The following is a 20,480-nucleotide window of genomic DNA, read 5'->3' as shown; positions in this document are numbered from 1 at the left end:
GTCTATATTCAACATTCTTAGAAATTCCAACCAATAATTTCATATCCAGCCAAACTAACCTTCATAAGCAAAAGAGAAATAAGATCCTTTTTAGACAAGCAAATACTGGGAGAATCTGGTACCACAAGACCTGGCTTATAAGAGGCCCTAAAAGAAGCGCTAAATATGGAAAGAAAAAACTGGTATCAGCCACTATGAAAACACACTTACGTAAACAGACCAGTGACACTATAAAGCAACCACACAAACAAACCAGCATAATAACAACCTAATAACATATGGCTAATAAGATAGATAGTCCTAGGCTAGCTAGAACTGTCTCTGAGTGGTATTTTCAAATTCTCATTGCAGAGATCTTTCACCTCCCTGGATAATTGCATTCCTAGGTATTTTATTCTTCTGTGGCAATTGTAAATGGGATCATATTCCTAATTTGATCAGGAATATGAAGATACCAATTCTCCAATAAAGAAGAAATGAGACAAGATCCAAACAATTACAATCAAAAAGCATAAAGGAAATATTCCACCTCCCCCATGAAAATACAAATAACCATCAGAGACTACTATGAACACCTCTGCACACAAACAAGAAAATCTAGAAGAAATGGATAAATTCCTGGACACATGCACCCACCCAAGACTGCACCAGGAAGAAAAGGAATTCCCAGACCAGTGACAAGTTTTGAAATGAAATCAGACATAAATAGCCTACAAAACAGGAAAAACTCTGGATCAGATGAATTCATAGCCAAATTCTACCCCGTGTACAAAAAAGAGCTAGTACCTACTGAAACTATTCTAAAACATTGAGAAGGAGGGACTCCTCTTCAGTTCATTCTATGAGGTCAGCATCATCCTGATACCAAAACCTGGCAGACAGAATGGAAAAAAAAAAAAAAAAAAGAACACTTCAGGCTAATATCCTTGATAAACATGAATGCAAAATCTCTAACAAAATAGTAGCATAACAAATACAGCAGCACAATAAAAAGCAAATCCACCATGATCAAGTAGGCTTTATCCCTGGAATGCAAAGTGGGTTTAACATACACAAAACAATAAACATGATTCATTACATGAACAGAACTAATTCCAAAAACCACATGATCATCTTAATAGATACAGAAAAGACTTCTGATAAAATTCAACATTGCTTTATGTTAAAAACCTGAAGAAATTAGGTATTGAAGGAATATACTCAAAATAATAAGAGCCATCTATGACAAACCCACAGCCAACATCATGCTGAATGGGCAAAAGCTGGAAGCATTCCCCTTGAAAACTGGCACAAAATAAGGATGCCATCTCTTACCACTCCTATTCAACATGATACTGGAAGTCCTGGCCAAAGCAGTCAGTCAACAGAAAGAAATAAAGGGCATCCAAATAAGAATAGAGGAAGTTAATCTAGCCCTATTTGCAAATGACATTATTCTATATTTATAAAACCTCATAGTCTCAGTCCAAAAGACCCTTATGCTGATAAACAACTTCAGAAAAATTTCAGAATAAAAAAATGACTAGTATTCCTATACAGCAACAACAGCCAATCTAAGAGCCAAATCCGGAATATGATCCCATTCACAATTGTCTCAGAAGAATAAAATACCTAGGAATGAAGCTACCCAGGGAGGTGAAAGATCTCTGCAATGAGAATTCCACAATACCACTCAAAGAAACTGGAGATGACACAAACAAATGGATAAACAGTCCATGCTCATGGATAAGAATCAGTATCATTATAATGGCTCTACTGTCCAAAGCAATTTATAGATTCAATGATCTTTCTATCAAACTACCAAAGAGATTCTTCACTGAAGTAGAAAAAAACTATTTTGAAATTCATATGGAACCAAAAAGAACCCAAATACACAAAACAATACTAAGAAAGAAGAATAATACAGTAGACATCATGCTACCTGACTTCAAACTATACTAAAAGGCTACAGTAATGAAAGCAGCATGGTACTGGTATAAAAACAAACACATAGCCGGGCGCGGTGGCTCAAGCCTGTAATCCCAGCACTTTGGGAGGCTGAGGCGGGTGGATCACAAGGTCAAGAGATCAAGACCATCCTGGTCAATATGGTGAAACCCCGTCTCTACTAAATATACAAAAAATTAGCTGGGCATGGTGGCGTGTGCCTGTAATCCCAGCTACTCAGGAGGCTGAGGCAGGAGAATTGCCTGAACCCAGGAGGCGGAGGTTGCGGTGAGCCGAGATCGCGCCATTGCACTCCAGCCTGGATAACAAGAGCGAAACTCCGTCTCAAAAAAAAAAAAAAAAAAAAAAAAAAAACAAAAAACAAAAAAACCAAACACATAGACCAATGGAACAGAATAGAGAACCCAGAAATAAGACCACTCATCTATAACCATCTGATCTTTGACAAAGCCACCCAAAAAAAGCTATGGGGAAAGGACTCAATAAATGGTGCCGAGATAACTGGCTAGCCATGAGCAAAAGATTAAAAGTGGATCTCTTCCTTACACCATATACAAAAATCAATTCACGATGTAATAAAGACTTAAATGTAAAAACCAAAACTATAAAAAACCTTGGAATACAACATAGGTAATACCATTCTTAACACAGGAACCAGCAAAGATTTCATGACAAACACACCAACAACGATTGCAACAAAAGCAAAAATTGACAATGGAATCTAATTAAACTTAAGAATTTTGAATGGAGGAAAATATTTTCAAACTATGCATTTGACAAAGGTCTAATATTCAGCATCTATAATGAGCTTAAATCAACAAGCAAAAAAAAAAAAACCATTAAAAAGTAGGCAGAGGACACGAACAGACAGAAGACATAAATTCGGAAAACAAGCATTTGAAAAAAAGCTCAATACCACTGATCATTAGAGAAATGCAAATCAAAACTACAATGAGATACCATCTCACACCAGTCAGAATGGCTATTAAAAAGTCAAGGAGTAACAGATTCTGGTGAGGTTGCGGATAAAAGGGAATGTTTATACACTGTTGGTGGGACTATAAATTAGTTCAATCATTATCGAAAGCAGTGTGGAGATTCACTACAAAGCTAAAAACATCATTACCATTCAACCCAGCAATCCCATTACTGGGTATATACCCAAAGGAATATAAAGTAAATATAACATGTTCATCATAAAAACGCATGCACACGTATTTTCACTGTAGCTCTATTTACTATAGCAAAGACATGAAATCAGCCTAAATGTCCATCAATGATAGACTGGATAAAGAAAATGTGGTACATTTACACCATGGAATACTATGCAGCCATACAAAAGAATGAAATTATGTCCTTTACAGGAACATGAATGGAGCTAGAGGCCATTATCCTCAGCAAACTAACACAGAAATGGAAAATCAAATACTGCGTGTTCTCGCCTATAAGTGGGAGCTAAATCAGAGCACATGGACACAAAAAAAGGAACAACAGACACTGAAACCTACCTGAGTGCAAAGGGTGGGAGGAAGAAGAAGAGCAGAAAAAAATAACTATTGAATATTAAGCTTAGTATCTGGATAATGAAATAATCTGTACAACACACCCCTATAGCACGAGTTTTCATATATAATAAACCTGCACACATACTCCTTAACCTAAAATAAAAATTAAAGAAAACGATTGTCTATTATATGGTCTGATTTGTGTGTATGTTTTTAATAGAGGACAGGTTGTTTGCTAATTAAAGTATCTGTGCCTGCAGTTGGAGCTCCAGACGGTAGCCACACCCTTCCATTTAGCCAGTTTCTATGGGCCCTTTGCCTCCATTTTCACTTTGGTTGGTGATGGGCAAGCCAGTGAGGTTTTGGAGCTTCAGGGTTTGCATTAGCCAAACTCAGTGGCATTTAGGCCCCAGTATTTGTCATATTGGGTTGAAACAATAGCTTACTCGAAGAGGGTTTGGGTCTTTGGATTACCAAAAACACTGAAACCAGTATTAACAAGACCAACGGTCAACAGAATGACGTGCAGCTACCCTTGAAAGTCTTTTGTTGTCTGATTTTAATTTTTTTCAGCATGTTTATCACCAAGGAGGGGTTGTCTGGTTTTATAATTATAGGATATGGTTAACTTTATTACTATCTCCAAATATGATTTTTTATTTACTAACTAGAGTTTTCTATCTCCCTTCTTGGCAACACACACTGTCTGCGAGAATGACCTTGGAAACCAGGATCAGTTCCCTGAAGGGAATCAAAGAGCTCAAATTAATTACCTCTTATGACCCAAATATTCAGGAAGGTTTTTCTGGGTGGTGGAACGTCAGATATAAATGGGTCCTCTATCTCATGGGTAGGTACTTGGCCGTTGGGGCAATCTATGATTAATAGGCCCCAGGAGAGTATGTCTTCCATCTTGCTTCCAGCCCTATGTGGACAGGATCAAAAATCCCTAAAGACAGAGGCAGAGGAGACATTATTAAATGGTCTCAGATATAATGAGCATCACATACTAGGATATGAAACATAGCCTTATTAAATATAGGAAAGGGTGATTTAAAACCTTTCTAAAATTGATATGAGGTATAAATTAGCTAAGGAGACTTGAATTAAGAAAGATTGAAGTCTGAGGCAACAAAGACCCATTTAGGGGTTTATTTGCTAGAGAGGCCCTTTAAAAAAGTTGTTAAAGGAAACCATTATGTCTCTCAATTAAACAGACTGTCTAGGGAGATAACGGCCATGGATTTAATAGCCCCAGATAAAGGAAGTGGTTGAGGTGTGCCCTCATTCAGGTGCTCAAAAAGGGGAACTTTCTGGCCTATAGCCACCAGGACCTCTAAACTGAGCCAAGACAGCTTTAAAAACAGCACTAACAAGTTGTCAGAATGAACCAGCCCTGCCGACTGACACCTTGATCTCAGATTTATATTAACAGTTGTCAGAATGAACCAGCCCTGCTGACTGACACCTTGATCTCAGATATCTATCCTCCAGAACGGTGAAAGAATACATTTCTGTTGCTTAAGCCATTTAGTTTGGTAGTATTTTATTACAGTAGCCCTAGCAAACTAATACACTTCCAAACTAGCAATGCCATTTTTCATACCCATCAGTTGCAGAGGGCAGGTTTTACCACATCCTCACCACATCTCCTACCCCAATTATCCAAATTTCTTTTTGCAGTCATGATTATCCTCCTTTTAAGTAGTCAACAGCCCTTGTGGTTAGTGCTAACATGTTAGTCCACACCATTCCATTAATAGAGCATAGTTCATTTGTATGGTCATTATGATGCTCTAAAATTTTCTGATAACATGTATTTTTCAAAAGATAAAGCGTTTAATCCTTTCTCAGACCTTGAGAATATTACCAAAGTTTATTCTAAACTATTTTTCATCATATGGTTTTAAATAATATACAGCGTACACAGCTATCAAAATATACACAAGTTCATTCTTCTGTGTTATTTACTCAAATTTTCCAGTAGAATTTACATAAGCTGCTACACCAGAACTTTGATAACAACATGGAAAACAAAAGATGAAAATTGTATTATGTCATTTGTCAGTTTCCCTAATGATTTTTCTTTTTTTCTCTCTCTCTTAAATGTTGCAAGTCACTAAAAGACATTTATCAATTACACAGAAAAGTCATTTGACAAAATTCAACACCAATTGTCTTATTCTTCCCAGGCTACCATAAAATACCACATACTGTGTGGTTTAAACAACAGAAATTTATTTCTCACAGTTCTAGAGACCAGAAGTTCAATATTAAGATGCCACCAAGGTTGGTTTCTGGTGAGGTTTCTCTTCCTGGCTTATGCAGAGAGAGGGAGATCTCTAATGCCTCTTCCTTTTCTTATAAGAAAACCAGTCCTATAGAATTAGAGTTTCACCTTTATAACCTCATTTAATCTTAATTACTTCCTTAAAAGCTTTATCTCCCCAAATGGTTATGTTTGGGATTCAAGCTTTAACATATGGATTTTAAGAGGACACAATTCAGTCCATAACACCAATTCATAATGAAAACTCAGAAAAATAGGAATAGAAAGGGTACGTCTCCAACTTGGTAAAGAGCATCTGTAAAAACCTATAGATGACATTATACTTAATGGTGAAAAACTGAATGCTTTTCCCTTAAATATAGTAAACAAGGCAAGAATGTCAGGTCTCACAACTCTTATTCAATGAAGTATTGAAGGTTGTAGCCAGTGCAATAAAGTAAGAAAAGGAAATAAAAGACATACCAGTGAGAAAAAAAGAAATAAAACTGTTTCTACTTGGAGATTACCTGATGGAAATGTTACCAGGAAGTGTGGGAGTACTCGGTTCTTGCTTTACCTCAGAGAAAGAATTCAGCCAAAAGGCAATTTAACGAAGAGAGCAGAGAGTTTACTGAAGATAAATAAAGTACACTCCAAGGAAAAAGTGGGCTGGTCTGGCTGGAAAACAGCAGCCGTAGCAGCCAAGTTTAAGTAGTAACAGAATATTTAAAGAGGTAGTACACCCTGAAAGATGAGGCAGAGCAGGCTGCTGAAAAGAGAGTTGAGTCACCAGCCCTGAGACTTCTGCATTGTGGTTTTTATTATGTTAGACGCTTAAGTTCCTCATCTGTCTCAAGTCTCCACTTTGTCTTTGTCCAGTTTTCCACTTCCGTATTAAGTCTCCACCTTCCCCCCACCCCTCAATGCTGAGATCCTGCCCCGGGTTTGTGTGATTCCCCCTTATAGTCAGTGGATGCACATGTGCAGGCCTGATAATCGATACAAATCCTACCTAATGGTGCATTGCTCATGACTCCCACCCCAGGAAGGTTGTAGTGAGGTTAAATCTGCACTTACTAGATCTGCATATCTCTCAGGAATTTCCCCTTTGTGCTTTTTTCCTTCTTATTAGCATGTAGCTAGCTACATTCTGACAGTTTAACAGCAGAATGAGCAATTACTGGGTGTCTTTAAGGGGCGTTTCTTTCTGCATTGGTATCTCTCCTCCTTTCTACTCACATTTGACTAATTGCCCACCCACTCCAGCATTAGAGATGTTATTAGTATGCAGGTTTGCAATGATCCCTGAGTGGGTGAGGCTTCCCAGATGTCCCTTTCTCACAGGCTCCCCCTCCTGCTATCTGCCTACTCTAACAGAAATGTTTTCTATTTTAACTGTGTCAGTGTCAATATCTTGCTTGTATTATTGTTCTAAAGTTTTGCAGAATGTTAGCATTGGAGAAAACCGAGTGAAGGGCATGTAGAATATCTCTATATTACTTCTTACAATTACCTGTGACTCTACAATCATCTCAAAGTAAAAAGTTTAATTTGAAAAATTAAAGTTAAAAAGAAATTTCATTATCTGTCACTTGTAAGTGTTCATAAAGATTCGTTTTCCAATAAAAAAAAATTAACTAGGCATGGTGATGCATGCCTGTAGGCCCAGCTACTCAGGAGGATGAGTTGGGAGGATCACCTGAGCCCAGAAGTTTAAGGCTGCATTGAGCTATCATCACACCACTGCAGTCTTGCTTGAGCAACAGAGCGAGACCCTGTCTCTTAAAAAATAATGAGATTCTTTTTCCACCTTAGATGTTACAAATAACTAAGGTGTATTTTTCATTACAGAAAATACATGTGACAGAAACTTCACTGTTTTGCTCATTTTAAATTGTACAATTCACTGACATTTCATTACATTTACAATGCTGTGCAGCCATCACCACTGCCAAGTTCTAGAAGATTTTCATCACCCTGGAAAGAACATTTGTACCCATTAGACAGTCACTCCCGATTCCTCCTAACCCAGGCCTTCATAAACAGGAATCTGCTCTCTATCACTGTGGATTGGCCTATTTTGGGTATTTCACACAAGTGAAATCATATACCACATGGCCTTTTTGTCTGGTTTCTTTCACATTGTATTATGTTTTAAAGGTTCATCCATGTCATAGTGACTATCAGTATTTCATTTCTTTTCACATTTGAATAATATTCAGTTGTTTGAATATATTACATTTTGTTTATACATGTAACAACTGATGGATTTGGGATTTGTTTCTTACTTTGGCTGTTGTAAATAGTGCAGCTGTGAACATTAGTGTGCAAGTTTTTGCGCATCTATTTGCAATTATTTTGATATATGCTGAAATTGCTGTATACCATGTTGTAATTCATATTTAATTTATTGAAACTGTGGTTCTCAGTGGCTTCATCATTGTACATTCCCACCAGCAATATATGAGGTTTCCAGTTTCTCCACATCCTTGCCAATACTTTTTATTTTCCAATGTAAAAATTAGCACTATTGGCCGGGAGTGGTGGCTCACGCCTGTAATCCTAGCACTTTGGGAGGCCGAGTTTGAGACCAGCCTGACCAACACCCTGTCTCTACTAAAAATACAAAAATTAGCTAGGTATAGTGGTGGTCACCTGTAATCCCAGCTACTTGGGAGGTTGAGGCAGGGGAATTGCTTGAACCTGGGAGACGGAGGTTGCAGTGAGCAGAGTGAAGTGTATCACTGCACTTCAGCCTGAGCAACAGAGCGAGACTCCGTCTCAAAAAAAAAAAAAAAAAAAAAGAGTTCAACATCTGTTTTTTTTTTTTTGTCTTTTTGATAATAGCCATTCTAACTAACTAGGGTAAGATAATATGTCACTGTGATTTCGATCGGCATTTCCCCAATGATTAGTGATGTTGAACATTTTTCATATGCCTCTTGGCCATTTGTATGTCTTGTTTTCAGATATAAAACAGATTCTTTACCCACTATTTAATGAGATTATTTGGTTTTGTGCTGTTGTCTGAGTTCTTTGTATATTCTGAATATTAGTCCCTTGTCAAATGGATATTTTGCAAATATTTTCTCCCCTTCCATAGGTCGTCTTCATTCTGTTGTTTCGTTCCTTTGCTATGCAGAAGCTTTTTAGTTTAATGCAGTCCCATTTTTCTACTTTTGTTTTTGTTACTTGTGCTTTTGAGGTCTTAGCCATAAAACTTTGCCTAGACTAGTGTCCTGGAGTGTTTGCTCTATGTTTTCTTCTAGTAATTTTATAGTTTCAGGTCCTATGTAGAACTTTAATTTCAATCTGTTTTGAGTTGGCTTTTTTATATGGTAAGAGATAGGAACCTAGTATATGAGATTGGAACTTAATACATGAATATTCCTCTGTCGTTGAATATCTAGTTTTCCCAGCACCACTGATTAAAGAGAATGTCTTTTCCCCAGTGTGTGTTCTTGACATCTTTGTCAGTTGGCTGTAAATACATGTATTTATATCTGGGTTCCTTATTCTGTTCTAATTGGTCTATGTGTCTATTTTTATCCCAATAACATGCTGTTTTGGTTACTATAGCCTTGTAATAGATGTTTCAAGTAAGGTAGACGGAGAGCAATGCCATCAGCTGTGTTATTTTTACTCAGAATTGCCTTGACTCTTTAGGCTCTTTTTTGGTCCATAGAATTTTAGGATTGTTTCTATTTCTGTGAAAAAATGTCATGGGTATTTTGAGAGAGACTGCATTGAATCTAGATTTTTGGGGGGTAATATGGTCATTTTAACAATATTAAATATTTCAGTCCATGAGTACACAATGTCTTTTTATTTGTTCCCTCTTTAATTTATTTCATCAGTGTTTTGTACTTTTTCTTATAAAGGTCTTTTACCTCTAGGGTAAAATTTATCCTTAGGGTTTTTTGGGGGGTGCACAGATTGTAAATGAGATTGCTTTACTGGTTTCCTTTTTAGCTAGTTTGTTTTTGGTATATAGAAATGCTACTGATTTTTTTGTATGTTTATTTTGCATCTGGTAACTCTACTGATTTATCAGATCTAAGAGGTTTTTGGTGGAGTCTTCAGGTTTTTCTAGATATAACATCATGTCCTCTGCAAAGAGGGACAATTTGAATTTTTCTTTACCAGTTTGGGTACCTTTTATTTCCTTCTGTTGTCTGACTGCTCTGGCTAGCACTTCTATTACTAGACTGAATAAGAGTGGTGAAAATGGGCATTTTTATCTTATTTCAATCCTTTGAGAAAAGGCTTTCAGCTTTTCCCCATTCAATATGATATTAACTGGAGTTTTGTCATCTATGGCATTTATTATATTGATGTATGTTCTTTTTTTGCCTAGTTTGTTGAATTTTTATCATGAAGAGATGCTGAATTTTATCAAATGATTTTTCTGTGTCTATTGAAATGATCATGAAATTTTAGTCCTTCATTCTGTTGAGGTGACGTATTATAGTTACTGATTTGCATATGTTGAACCATTCATGCATTCCTGGGATAAATCCCGCTAGATAAGTCCCACTTGATTATAATGTATTATCTTTGTATTGTTGGATTTAGTTTGCTGGTACTTTGTTGAGAATTTTTGTATCTGTGTTGATCAGTGATATTGGCCTATAGTTTTCTTTTTGGTTTGTCCTTGTATAGTTTGCAATTAGGGCAATTCTGGCATCATAAAATGAGTTAAGAAGAATTCCTTCACCTTCAATTTTTTGAAATAGTTTGATAATAATTGGTGCTCATTATTCCTCATAAATTTGGTAACATTCAGCAGTGAAACCATCTAGTCCTGGGCTTTTCTATGAAATTTGTTATTATTGATTCAATCTCATTACTTGTTATTGGTCACTTCAAGTTTTATATTTCTTTCTGATCCAATCTTGGTAGGATGTATGTGTTCAGGAATTCCTTTATTTCCTCTAGGTAACCCAGTTTGTCAGCATATAATTGTTCATAATAGTCTTTGATGATATTTGTATTTCTGTGGTGTCAGTTATAACATCTTCTTTTCTGTTCTTAATTTTGTTTATTTGGGTCTTCTCTCTTTTTTTCATGGTTAATATAACTAGCAGTTTATCAGCTTTATTTCTCTCTTTAAGAAACAACTTTTCATTTCATTCATCATTTATATTTTTTTAGTCTCCATTTCATTCAGTTTGCTTTGATCTTTATTATTTCCTTTCTTCTACTGATTTTGGCTTTGGCTTATTATTGCTTTTCTAGTTCCTTGAGGTACATCATTAAGTTGCTTATTTAAAATATTTCTACTGTTTTTTAAATTGGGGGTTTTTATTGAGGTAAAATATGCATATAAAATTTATCATCTTTACCGTGTTTTTAATTTTTGTGAGTACCTAGGAGGTATATATATTTATGGGGTATAAGGGATATTTTGATATAGACATACAATGTATAATCATCACATCGGGGTAAGTGAGGTATCCGTCATCTCAAGAATTATTCGGTGTGTTACAAACAATCTAATTGTACTCTTGTTGTTATCTTTAAATCACAGCAGGTGACATTAGTCAGGCTTTTGGGCTATCAATTACTACATCCTACTAATTCTTTCTAACTATATTTTTGTACCTATTAACCATCCTCACTTCCCTTCCACCACCCCCAACGCTATCCTTGCCAGCCTGTGGTAAGTAACCATTATTCTACTCTCTATCATCTTGAGTTCAGCCATTTTAATTTTTAGCTCTAATAAATAAGTGAGAACATGAAAAGTTTCTCTTTTTTGTGCCTGTCTTATTTCACTTAACATAATGACCTCCAGTTCCATCCATATTGTTGCAAATGAAAGGATATCATTTTTGGTGGCTGAATGGATAGTGCTCTATTGTTTATACAGATATTGTTTATCTGTTGACAGATGCTTCGGTTGCTTCCAAATCTTGACTATTGTGAGTAGTGCTGCAATAAACATAGGAGTGCAGACATCTATCTCTTCGAGATACTGACTTCCCTTTTTGGGGGTATACACCTAGCAGTGGAATAACTGATCATATGTTAGCTCTATTTCTGAAGATTCTCCAAATCATTCTCCATATGTGCAAATTGACATTCTCACCCCCCAACAATGTGTAAGGATTCTGTTTTCTCCACATCTTTGCCAGCATTTGCCTTTCTTTTGGATAAAAGCCATTTTGACTGGGGTGAGATAATACCTCAATGTAGTTTTTATTTGCATTTGTCTGATAATCAATGATGTTGAGCACCTTTTCACATACCTGTTTGCCATGTGTATGTCTTCTTTTGAAAAATGTCTATTCAGATCTTTCGTCCATTTTTGAATTGAAATATTAAATTTTTCCTATAGAATTGTTTGAACTCCTTACGTATTCTTGTTATTAATCCTTTGTTAGATGAATAGTTTGCTAATATTTTCTCCCATTCTGTTAGGTGTCTTTTCACTTTGTTAATTGTTTCTTTTGCTGTGCAGAAGCTTTTTAACTAGACATGATACCATTTGTCCATTTTTGCTTTGGTTGCCTGCGCTTATAAAGTATTACTCAAGAAATCATTGCTCAGTCCAATGTCCTAGAGAGTTTCCCCAATGTTTTCTTTTAGTAGTTTTATCTTTTAAGATCTTAAATTCTTAAATCCATTTTGATTTGATTTTTGTATATGATGAGAGATAAGGATTTAATTTCATTCTTCTATATATGGATATCTAGGTTTCCAGCACCATTTATTGAAAAGGCTATATTTTCTTCAGTGTATGTTCTTGGCACCTCTGTGGAAAATGAGTTCACTGTACATATATAGATTTGTTTCCATATTCTCTGTTCTGTTCCATTGATCTATGTGTCTGCTTCTATGCCAGCACCATGCTGTTTTGGTTACTATAGCTCTGTAGTAAATTTTGAAGTCAGATAGTGTGATGGCTCCTGCTTTGTTCCTTTTGTTCAGTGTTGCTTTGGCTATTCAGGATCTTTTGTGATCTTATATAGATTTTAGGATTTTTTTCTATTGATATGAAGAGTGCCATTGGTATTTTGATAGGGATTGTATTGAATTTTTTAACTGCTCTGGGTGGTGTGAATATTGTGATTCTTCCAATCCATGAACATAAAATCTTTTCGTATTTTTGTGTGTGTTCTTTTCAATTTCTTTTACCAGAGTTTTATAGTTTCCCTTATAAAGAATTTTCACTTCTTTGATTGTATTAATTGCAACATATTTTAAATTTTTGTAGCTCTTATAAATTGAATTGCTTTCTTCATTCTTTTTCAGATTGTTCACTATTGGAATATGTAAACACTACTGATTTTTCCATGTTGGTTTTGTATCCTGCAAATTTACTGAATTTGTTTATCAGTTCCAACAGTTTCTTGGTGGAGTCTTTAGTTTTTTCTAGGTATAAGATCATGTTGTCTGCAAACAAAGTTAATTTGACTACTTCCTTTCCTATCTCTATGCTATTTCTTTTTCTTTCCTAATTGCTCTCTACAGGAGTTCCAGTGTTATGAATAAAAGTGTTGAAAATGGGCATTCTTCTTTTATTTCAGTCACTAGAGAAAAAGCTTTCAATTTATCCCCATTCAATACAATGTTAGCTGTGTTTTTGTCTATATAGCTTTTATTATTTTGAGATATGTTTCCTCTATACCTATATTGATGAGGGTATTTATCATAAAGGGAAGTCAAATTTTATCAAATGCCTTCTTAACATCTATTGAAATAGTCATTTTTTTTTTCTTGGTTCTGTTAATATGATGTATCACATTTATTGATTTGTGTACATTGAACTATCCCTGCTTCCCTGGGATGAATCTTACTTGATTATGGTGACTAATCTTTTTAATGTGGTGTTGAATCCAGTTTGTGAGTATTTTGTTGAGGATTTTTGCATCTATGCTCAGCAGTGATATTCACCAGTATATCTTTCTTTTTTTGTGTTACATCTTTGTGTGATTTTGCAATCAGGGTAATGCTGTCCTCATAAAATATGTTAGGAAGGATTTCCTTGCCTTCAATTTTTTGGAATAGTTTAATAAGAATTGGAGTTCATTCTTCTTCATAAGTTTGACAGAATTCAGCATTGAAGCCATCAAGGCCTGGGCTTTTTTTTTTTTTTTTTTTTGGGTGAAATAGTTTTTGCTACAATTTTGGTCTCATTACTCATTATTGGCTTGTTGAAGTTTTCTATTTATTCTCTCTTATTTAGTCTAGCTAAAGACTTGTTAATTTTGTTTATCTTTCAAAACACCAATTTTTCACTTCATCTTTTGTATTTTTTAGTCATTATTTAGTTATGCTCTGATCTTTATTATTTCTTTCCTTCTACAAATTTTGGGTTTGGTTTGTTCTTGCTTTTTTTATTCCTTGAGGTTTATTGTTACATTGTTTATTTGAAATCTTTTTACTTGGTAAATGTAGCCATTTATTGCTATAAACTTCTCTCTTAGTACTGCTTTTGCTGTTTCTCAGAAGTTTTGGCAGGTCATGTTTTCATTTTCATTTGTTTAAAGAATTTTTTTATTTTCTTCTAGTGCCTTCATCTTTGCAATGACCATTCAGGAGCATGTTGTTTCATTTTCATATATTCAAACCTTTACAAATTTCCTCTTGTTATTGATTTCTAGTTTAATCCCATTGTGGTTTCAGAAGTTAGTTAATATGATTTTGACTTTTAAAATTTGTTCAGACTTGTTTTGTGACCTAACACATGATCTATTCTGGAGAAGATTCCATGTGCTGATGAGAAAAATGTGCTTTCTGTAGTTGTTGAATAAAATGTTCTGTAAATATCTGTTAAGTCCATTTGGTCTGTGATATAGTCTAGATTCAGTGTTTATTTGTTGATTTTTTTGTGTAAATAATCTGTCCAAGTCTGTAAGTGGGGTGTTGAAGTCCCCAACTCTTATTGTATTGCAGTTTATTTCTCTCTTTAGTTCTAATAATATTTACCTTATATATCTGGGTGTTCTGGTATTAGGTGCATATATATTTAGAATTGTTACATGCTCTTGCTGAATTGATCCCTTTATCATTATATAATGACATCTTTTGTCTCTTTTTACTATTTTTGGCTTGAAGTCTGCTTTATTTGACATAAGAATAGTTATTCCCACTCACTTTTGGTTTCCATGTGCCTGGGACATCATTTTCTATTCATTCATTCTGTATCTGTACAGGTGAAGCGAGTTTTTTTAGAGGCAGCATAGATTTTTTTTAAAAAAAATTCAATCTATATCTTTTAAGTATTTAATCCATTTACATTCAAGATTACGATTCATGTATGAGAACTTATTCATGTCATTTTTTAAATTGTTTTCTGGTTCTTTTGCATATCCTTTGTTCCTATCTTTCTCTTGAGTTGTTTATTATCGTGGTTTGGTGGTTTTCCGTAGTGATAACATTTGAGTTCTCTGCCTTATTTGTGTGTATGTTCTACCAGTGAGTTTTATACTTTCATCTGTTTTCATGATGGTAAAAATCATTCTTTTACTTCCAGGTGTAAAACTGCCTTAAACATTTCTTGTAGAGCTGATCTAGTGGTAATAAATTTTCTCAGCATTTTTTGTGTCTCAGAAAACTTTATTTTTCTTCATTTATAAAGGATGATTGCTTGGTATAATATTCTTAATTGGCAGGAGGTTTTTTTTTTTTGTCCCCCCTCCTCCTTTTAATATATCATTCCAGTCTCATCTGGCCTGTAAGGTTCTGCTGAGAAATTGACTGGTAGTCTGATGGGGATTCCATTATATGTGACTTGACACTTTTATCTTGCTGTTTTACAATTCTGTTTTTCTCTTTAACTTTTGATAGTTTGATTATAAAGTACTACGAGGGACAGCACCAGGTAGAACCTGCCTGTCCTTAGGCCGGCACAGGTGTAGGCTGTAGTGGGTGGATCAGAGGAATCCCCATGACCCCAGGTAGCATGCTCAAGTGGCAGCAGCAGTGGCAGCAGTGGTTGGGGAGAGCCTATTCTCAGAAGCATGTAAGTGTGCTGAGGCCCTGCTGTTGAGGAGAGAGTTTCTGTTAGTGGCAGCTAACCCAGGCAGGCAGCTTTCATGTGTTTTGCCCTAGAGTTGTTTCAGACTGAAGGAGGATGAAGACAATTCAGGAGAAGATTCAGGAGAGGAGGAGTGTGATAAAGTATGTAAAGAAATTATAGAGCAGAAAGATGAAAACTCAAATGAGGAAAAGTTGTGCCCGTTGGCCTCCTCATCAGTATCTTGTCGAGGGATGGCCAGGTTCTCCCAGTATTTCTACCTCTGCTTCTGTTGGCATTTGTATTCCTAGAACTACGGTAACCACTTCAGGCATTTGTATTCCTAGAATTAAGGTAACTGGTTTCACCCAGGTTGGAATTCAAGTGAGAAAAGAGGGAGGAGATTTGGTGGCAGGGCAATTTCCAGTTGTTGTACACCCTCAAGATCAGCAGGGCAAGTATGGGTTGCTTTTGCACCTCTTCCCTTCAAACTGCTGAAGGAGTTTAAGCAGGCCATTAGCCAGTATGGGCCTGAGTCTCCGTTTATGCTACGATTATTAAGGAACGTAGCTATTTCTTACCAGCTGATTCCGAAAGAGCTCATTTCAGAAAACAGGCTGAGGCCGATCCAAACCAGGCCGCCTCGGGCCGATCCAAACCAGGGCCTATCCAGTACGAGCTATTCCCTCATTCCTATACAATGCTTGTTCCCGGCCTGGCTGGGAATGCAGCAGTACATTTGCGCAGCTCTCAAAGGATAAGCATTTTACCAGGAGCGCCACCGCAAAAAATATCTATAGGATTTTGTGGCCCTTTACCCCCCAGAACTGTGAGTTTACTTCTAGAAAGATTTAATCTTACTGCTCAAGGAGTTAGAGTTCATATAGGAGTTATGGATGTGGACTTTATAGGGGAAATTCAAATTGTAGTGTCGTCTTCTGTTCCCTGGAGTGATGAGCCTGGGGAACTCAGAGCACAGCTTTTAGGTACACCACATGAAAAACAGGAGGAGGTGAAATTAGAACGAGAGGACTTGGAGGCACAAGCAAACAAGACAGAACAGCATATTGGTTAAATCAGATTACTGGTAAGCATCCTACATGTGAGATTACGGTTCAAGGAAAGGAATTTATAGGACTGGTAGATACTGGAGCAGATGTTTCTATTATTTTCCAACATTGACCACTTTCTTGGCCCATGGAAAATGCTCAGTTCAATGTGCTGGGAGTGGGGCAAGCCTCTGAAGTGTATCAAAGTAGTCACATTTTAACCTGCATGGGGCCTGAGGGACAGCTTGGAACTATTCAGCCTATGGTGATGCGAATCACTGTTAACTTGTGGGGAAGAGATTTGTTAGAGCAATGGGGAGCTCAGGTTTTAATACCTGAACAATCATGTAGCCCCGCCCCCTCCCCCCCAGGACATCAAACAATGCAGGGTAAGAGCTATGTGCCTGGGATGAGATTGGAAGAAAATTTGCAGAGCCCAGAGGAATTTTTAGAAATTAAAGGACAAAATTATCACCAGGATTTAGGATATTCTTTTTGATGGTGGCTATTGTTGAGCCTCCAGAGCCTATCGCTTTGAAATGGATGACAAACAAACCTATATGGATAAAGCAATGGCTGCTGACAAAAGACAAACTGGAGGCTTTAGAAAATCTGGTTACTGAACAACACTTGAATAAACAAACCAAGGAAGAAACTGTAAGGCAATTGAGCTGGATGGTGAAATCCACTCACAAAGAATTGGGAAAGAGGTAATAACCTGGAGGAGAGGATTTGCTTGTATTTCTGCAAGTCCAAATCACTAACCAGTGGTGGTACCATCCAGACATTTAAAGCTCTACTATAAGCCAAATACCAAACAAGAGACCCGCAGAGCACCCCCACCCCACTCGAAGGGATGGCGAGACTAACATTGAGGTGGAGTACTTCTCCCAAGAGAAGAACACACCAAACATCATCACTGACTTGGAGTCAAATTAAAGAAGCTGTCTCAAATAGTGGAGGAGAACCTGAAGGAAACAGAACAGCCTATTATGGGAATCATGATGATGGTTATCATGATTAAAGTGAGTCTTTCTGAGTTTGGGATAGAAGTACGTAAAAGAAAGTTTCACGCATTGGGCATATATTCTTTCCTCTGTTTAATGATCTCTGGCCTTAGTATTTTTTATAATAATTTAGGAAATAAAGCAACAATATTCTGACCATCAAAATCTTAATGCAAATAAAGGAAAGAATGGTCCCCTAAATTAAAAATGTTAATCTGGAGAGATTGTGTTATGATAGAGGCTGAAGTGCTGTGAGATTATTTCTGTGGAATTATTGTTGATTCCCCTAAGGGGATGCTGAGTGTTTGATTGCACCAGTCAGTCCTCTTGTAGTAACAGAAAGCTCAGATGATGGATAAAGAACTACAGTTATTTAGAATTTATACATACTAAGATCAACAACCCAATTATCTGGAGACATGGGGCATTAGTAGGACCATGACCAAAAATAATAGGCCAATGTTGCGAGCTGAATAAAAAGAACTTTGAAAAATACCTATGGCTCTAAAACCAATATAAGTGTGGGAAGGAAAATATAATAGAGAATCAGACCCTAGTTCTTATTCATTAGAGGTGTGCGGGAAATAAAAGCTCTTTAAATTCAGAGCTGTGTCAAACCCCCCATAACTGCTTTATGCTTTTATACATTTACTTATTTCAAGAGAAGCAAGTGTATTTGATCCATGATTCAGATCCAATTGTAATTTATTGAACTATGTCCCATTCCTGAAGAATGTCAATGGTAGTTTAATCAGAATAGCATTAAATCTATAAATTACTTTGGACAGTATAGCTATTTTCACAATATTGATTCTTCCTTCCTATCCATGAGCATGGACTGTTATTCCATCTGCTTGTGTCCTCTTTAATTTCTTTGAGTAATTCTCCTTGAAGCGGTCCTTCACTTCCCTTGTTAGCTATATTCCTAGGTATTTGATCATTTTTGTGGCAATTGTGAATGGGAGTTTATTCATAATTTGGCTCTCTGCTTGTCTGTTTTTGGTGTATAGGAAGGTTTGTGACTTCTGCACATTGATTTTCTATACTGAAACTTTGCTGAAGTTGCTTATAAGCTTAAGCTTTCGGGCTGAGTAAATGGGGTTTTCTAGAAATAAAATCATGTCATATGCAAAAAAAGATAATTTGACTTCCTCTCCAACTATTTTGAATATGCTTTATTTTTTCCTCTTGCCTGATTGCCCTGGACAGAACTTCCAATATGTTGAATAAGATTGGTGAGAGAGGGCACCCTTGTCTTGTGCCAGTTTTCAAGGGGAATGCTTCCACCTTTTCCCCCTTCAGTATGATATTGACTATAGTTTGTGATAAATAGCGCTTATCATTTCGAGGTATATTCCTTCAAAACTCCCAATTTATCTTTCTTTTGACATAAAGAAAGATCTTGAGTTTTATTGAAAGTCTTTTCTGCATCTATTGAGATAATCATGTGGTTTTTGTCTTTAGTTCTGTTTATATGCTGAATTACATTTATGGATTTGTGCATGTTGAACCAGCTTTCCAACTTTCTTCTTTTAATGGTGCAAAGACATGCTCTAAGAATTATCGCAAAGTCACAAGACTCTTTTCAAATAACAAGACTTCCTTAAAGCCTTGCTATTTCAAATGTGCTTTACAGATCATCAGTAGCAGCAGCAGCAGTAGCAGCACTCGGAAGCTTGTTAGGAATGCAGAACAGTAGGCCCCCACCCAATGACTATTCTGAACTTCTTGGCCACAAAAACAAGGAAGAGAAGAATAAAACTGAGTATGTTTAAGGACATGAAAAAGTATTCTAGTGAAAGTACTTCTACTGAAAAAATATTCTAATGTATTTTTCTAATTATGATTTTTTTCTCTACTTCACCCAGCACCCCTCAGCCTCCCCCCAACTTGGCCAACAGACTTACCAGCTATGAAAAAAAAAATTGTGAACAATATCCCCAAAGCTGAAGCCATCTTCCAAAGGGAGTTTCTTCTATTTTTTTCCTATCCCTGTCTCCATGTTTTCTTCTACATTATAATAGGCCCAGTTGTATTATTTTACTTCTCTTGCTCTGCTTCATTAGCACTGATGAGAAATCCCCTGCTCTTCTAGAAGATTGTATTTCTGACTCATGAGCAACTTAAAAAGAAGCATTTCCTGTTTGCATAGTTGAGCTGATAATGACTGTATTTTTTGCTTTGTGCTTTTATACATTTACTTATTTCAAAAGAAGTATGTATATTTGACCCATGATTCAGATCCAGTTGTCATTGGTTGAACTATGTCCGAGATACTGTCAAAATGGTTCTTATGAGGGATGTATAATCATATTTTTTTATAGATAAGGAAGTAGAGATTCCAAAGGTTAAGAAACTTATCCTAAGTCAATTAATGATACAGTAGAAGAACCAGGAGAGAAACAAAGATCTTTTCATAAGTAATTTTCCTTACTTTGTATTGCATTTTGTATGTGTGTCTATGTATATTTGTTGGTATTTTTTTGTGTGTAGTTTATGAAAGAAGTAAAAGGGTATGCACTTTAACACAGAAATCACTGAGGCAGACAGTATTTAAAAGTAACATGCTCATAATACAAAAAAAAGAAGACCACAATACAAATAATTCTCCACCGAAATGACCATATTAGCCTCTTCTACTTCATAATGTCTACTAAATATCTCTTTCCATCTCTTTGTTCAGTTTGTTTTTTGGCTAAAGGGGTTTAGAATATGCTCTTCTCTTCTGCAAACTCATGG

General features: G+C 36.1%; 2 protein-coding genes across 9 annotated transcripts in view; one reads left to right on the top strand and one right to left on the bottom strand.

Moving 5' to 3' along the window:
• LOC101044972 (cell surface glycoprotein CD200 receptor 2) overlaps nt 1-6,547 on the bottom strand; it is a 39,458-nt gene extending 32,911 nt beyond the window's left edge. The window contains exons 1-2 of one of the 6 annotated variants that reach the window (XM_074404370.1): nt 6,249-6,547; nt 4,226-4,401 (exon numbers count right to left, since the gene is read on the bottom strand). In XM_074404370.1, the coding sequence (XP_074260471.1) occupies nt 4,226-4,364 (139 nt within the window). In that variant the 5' untranslated portion in view covers nt 4,365-4,401; nt 6,249-6,547. Of the gene's footprint in view, nt 1-790; nt 872-4,225; nt 4,402-6,248 lie in introns of those variants that run through there. The other 5 variants (XM_039477680.2, XM_074404375.1, XM_074404373.1 and 2 more) reach the window with 5 other exon arrangements.
• Nucleotides 1-20,480, top strand: part of GTPBP8 (GTP binding protein 8) — a 156,580-nt gene that overhangs the window by 25,187 nt on the left and 110,913 nt on the right. The gene's annotated exons all lie outside the window — the stretch shown is intronic.

This window comes from Saimiri boliviensis, chromosome 8, assembly GCF_048565385.1.
Source record: "Saimiri boliviensis isolate mSaiBol1 chromosome 8, mSaiBol1.pri, whole genome shotgun sequence".
Classification (NCBI taxonomy): domain Eukaryota; kingdom Metazoa; phylum Chordata; class Mammalia; order Primates; family Cebidae; genus Saimiri; species Saimiri boliviensis.
The sequence above is the reverse complement of the archived record's forward strand: the minus strand, read 5'-3'. Positions and strand labels throughout refer to the sequence as shown.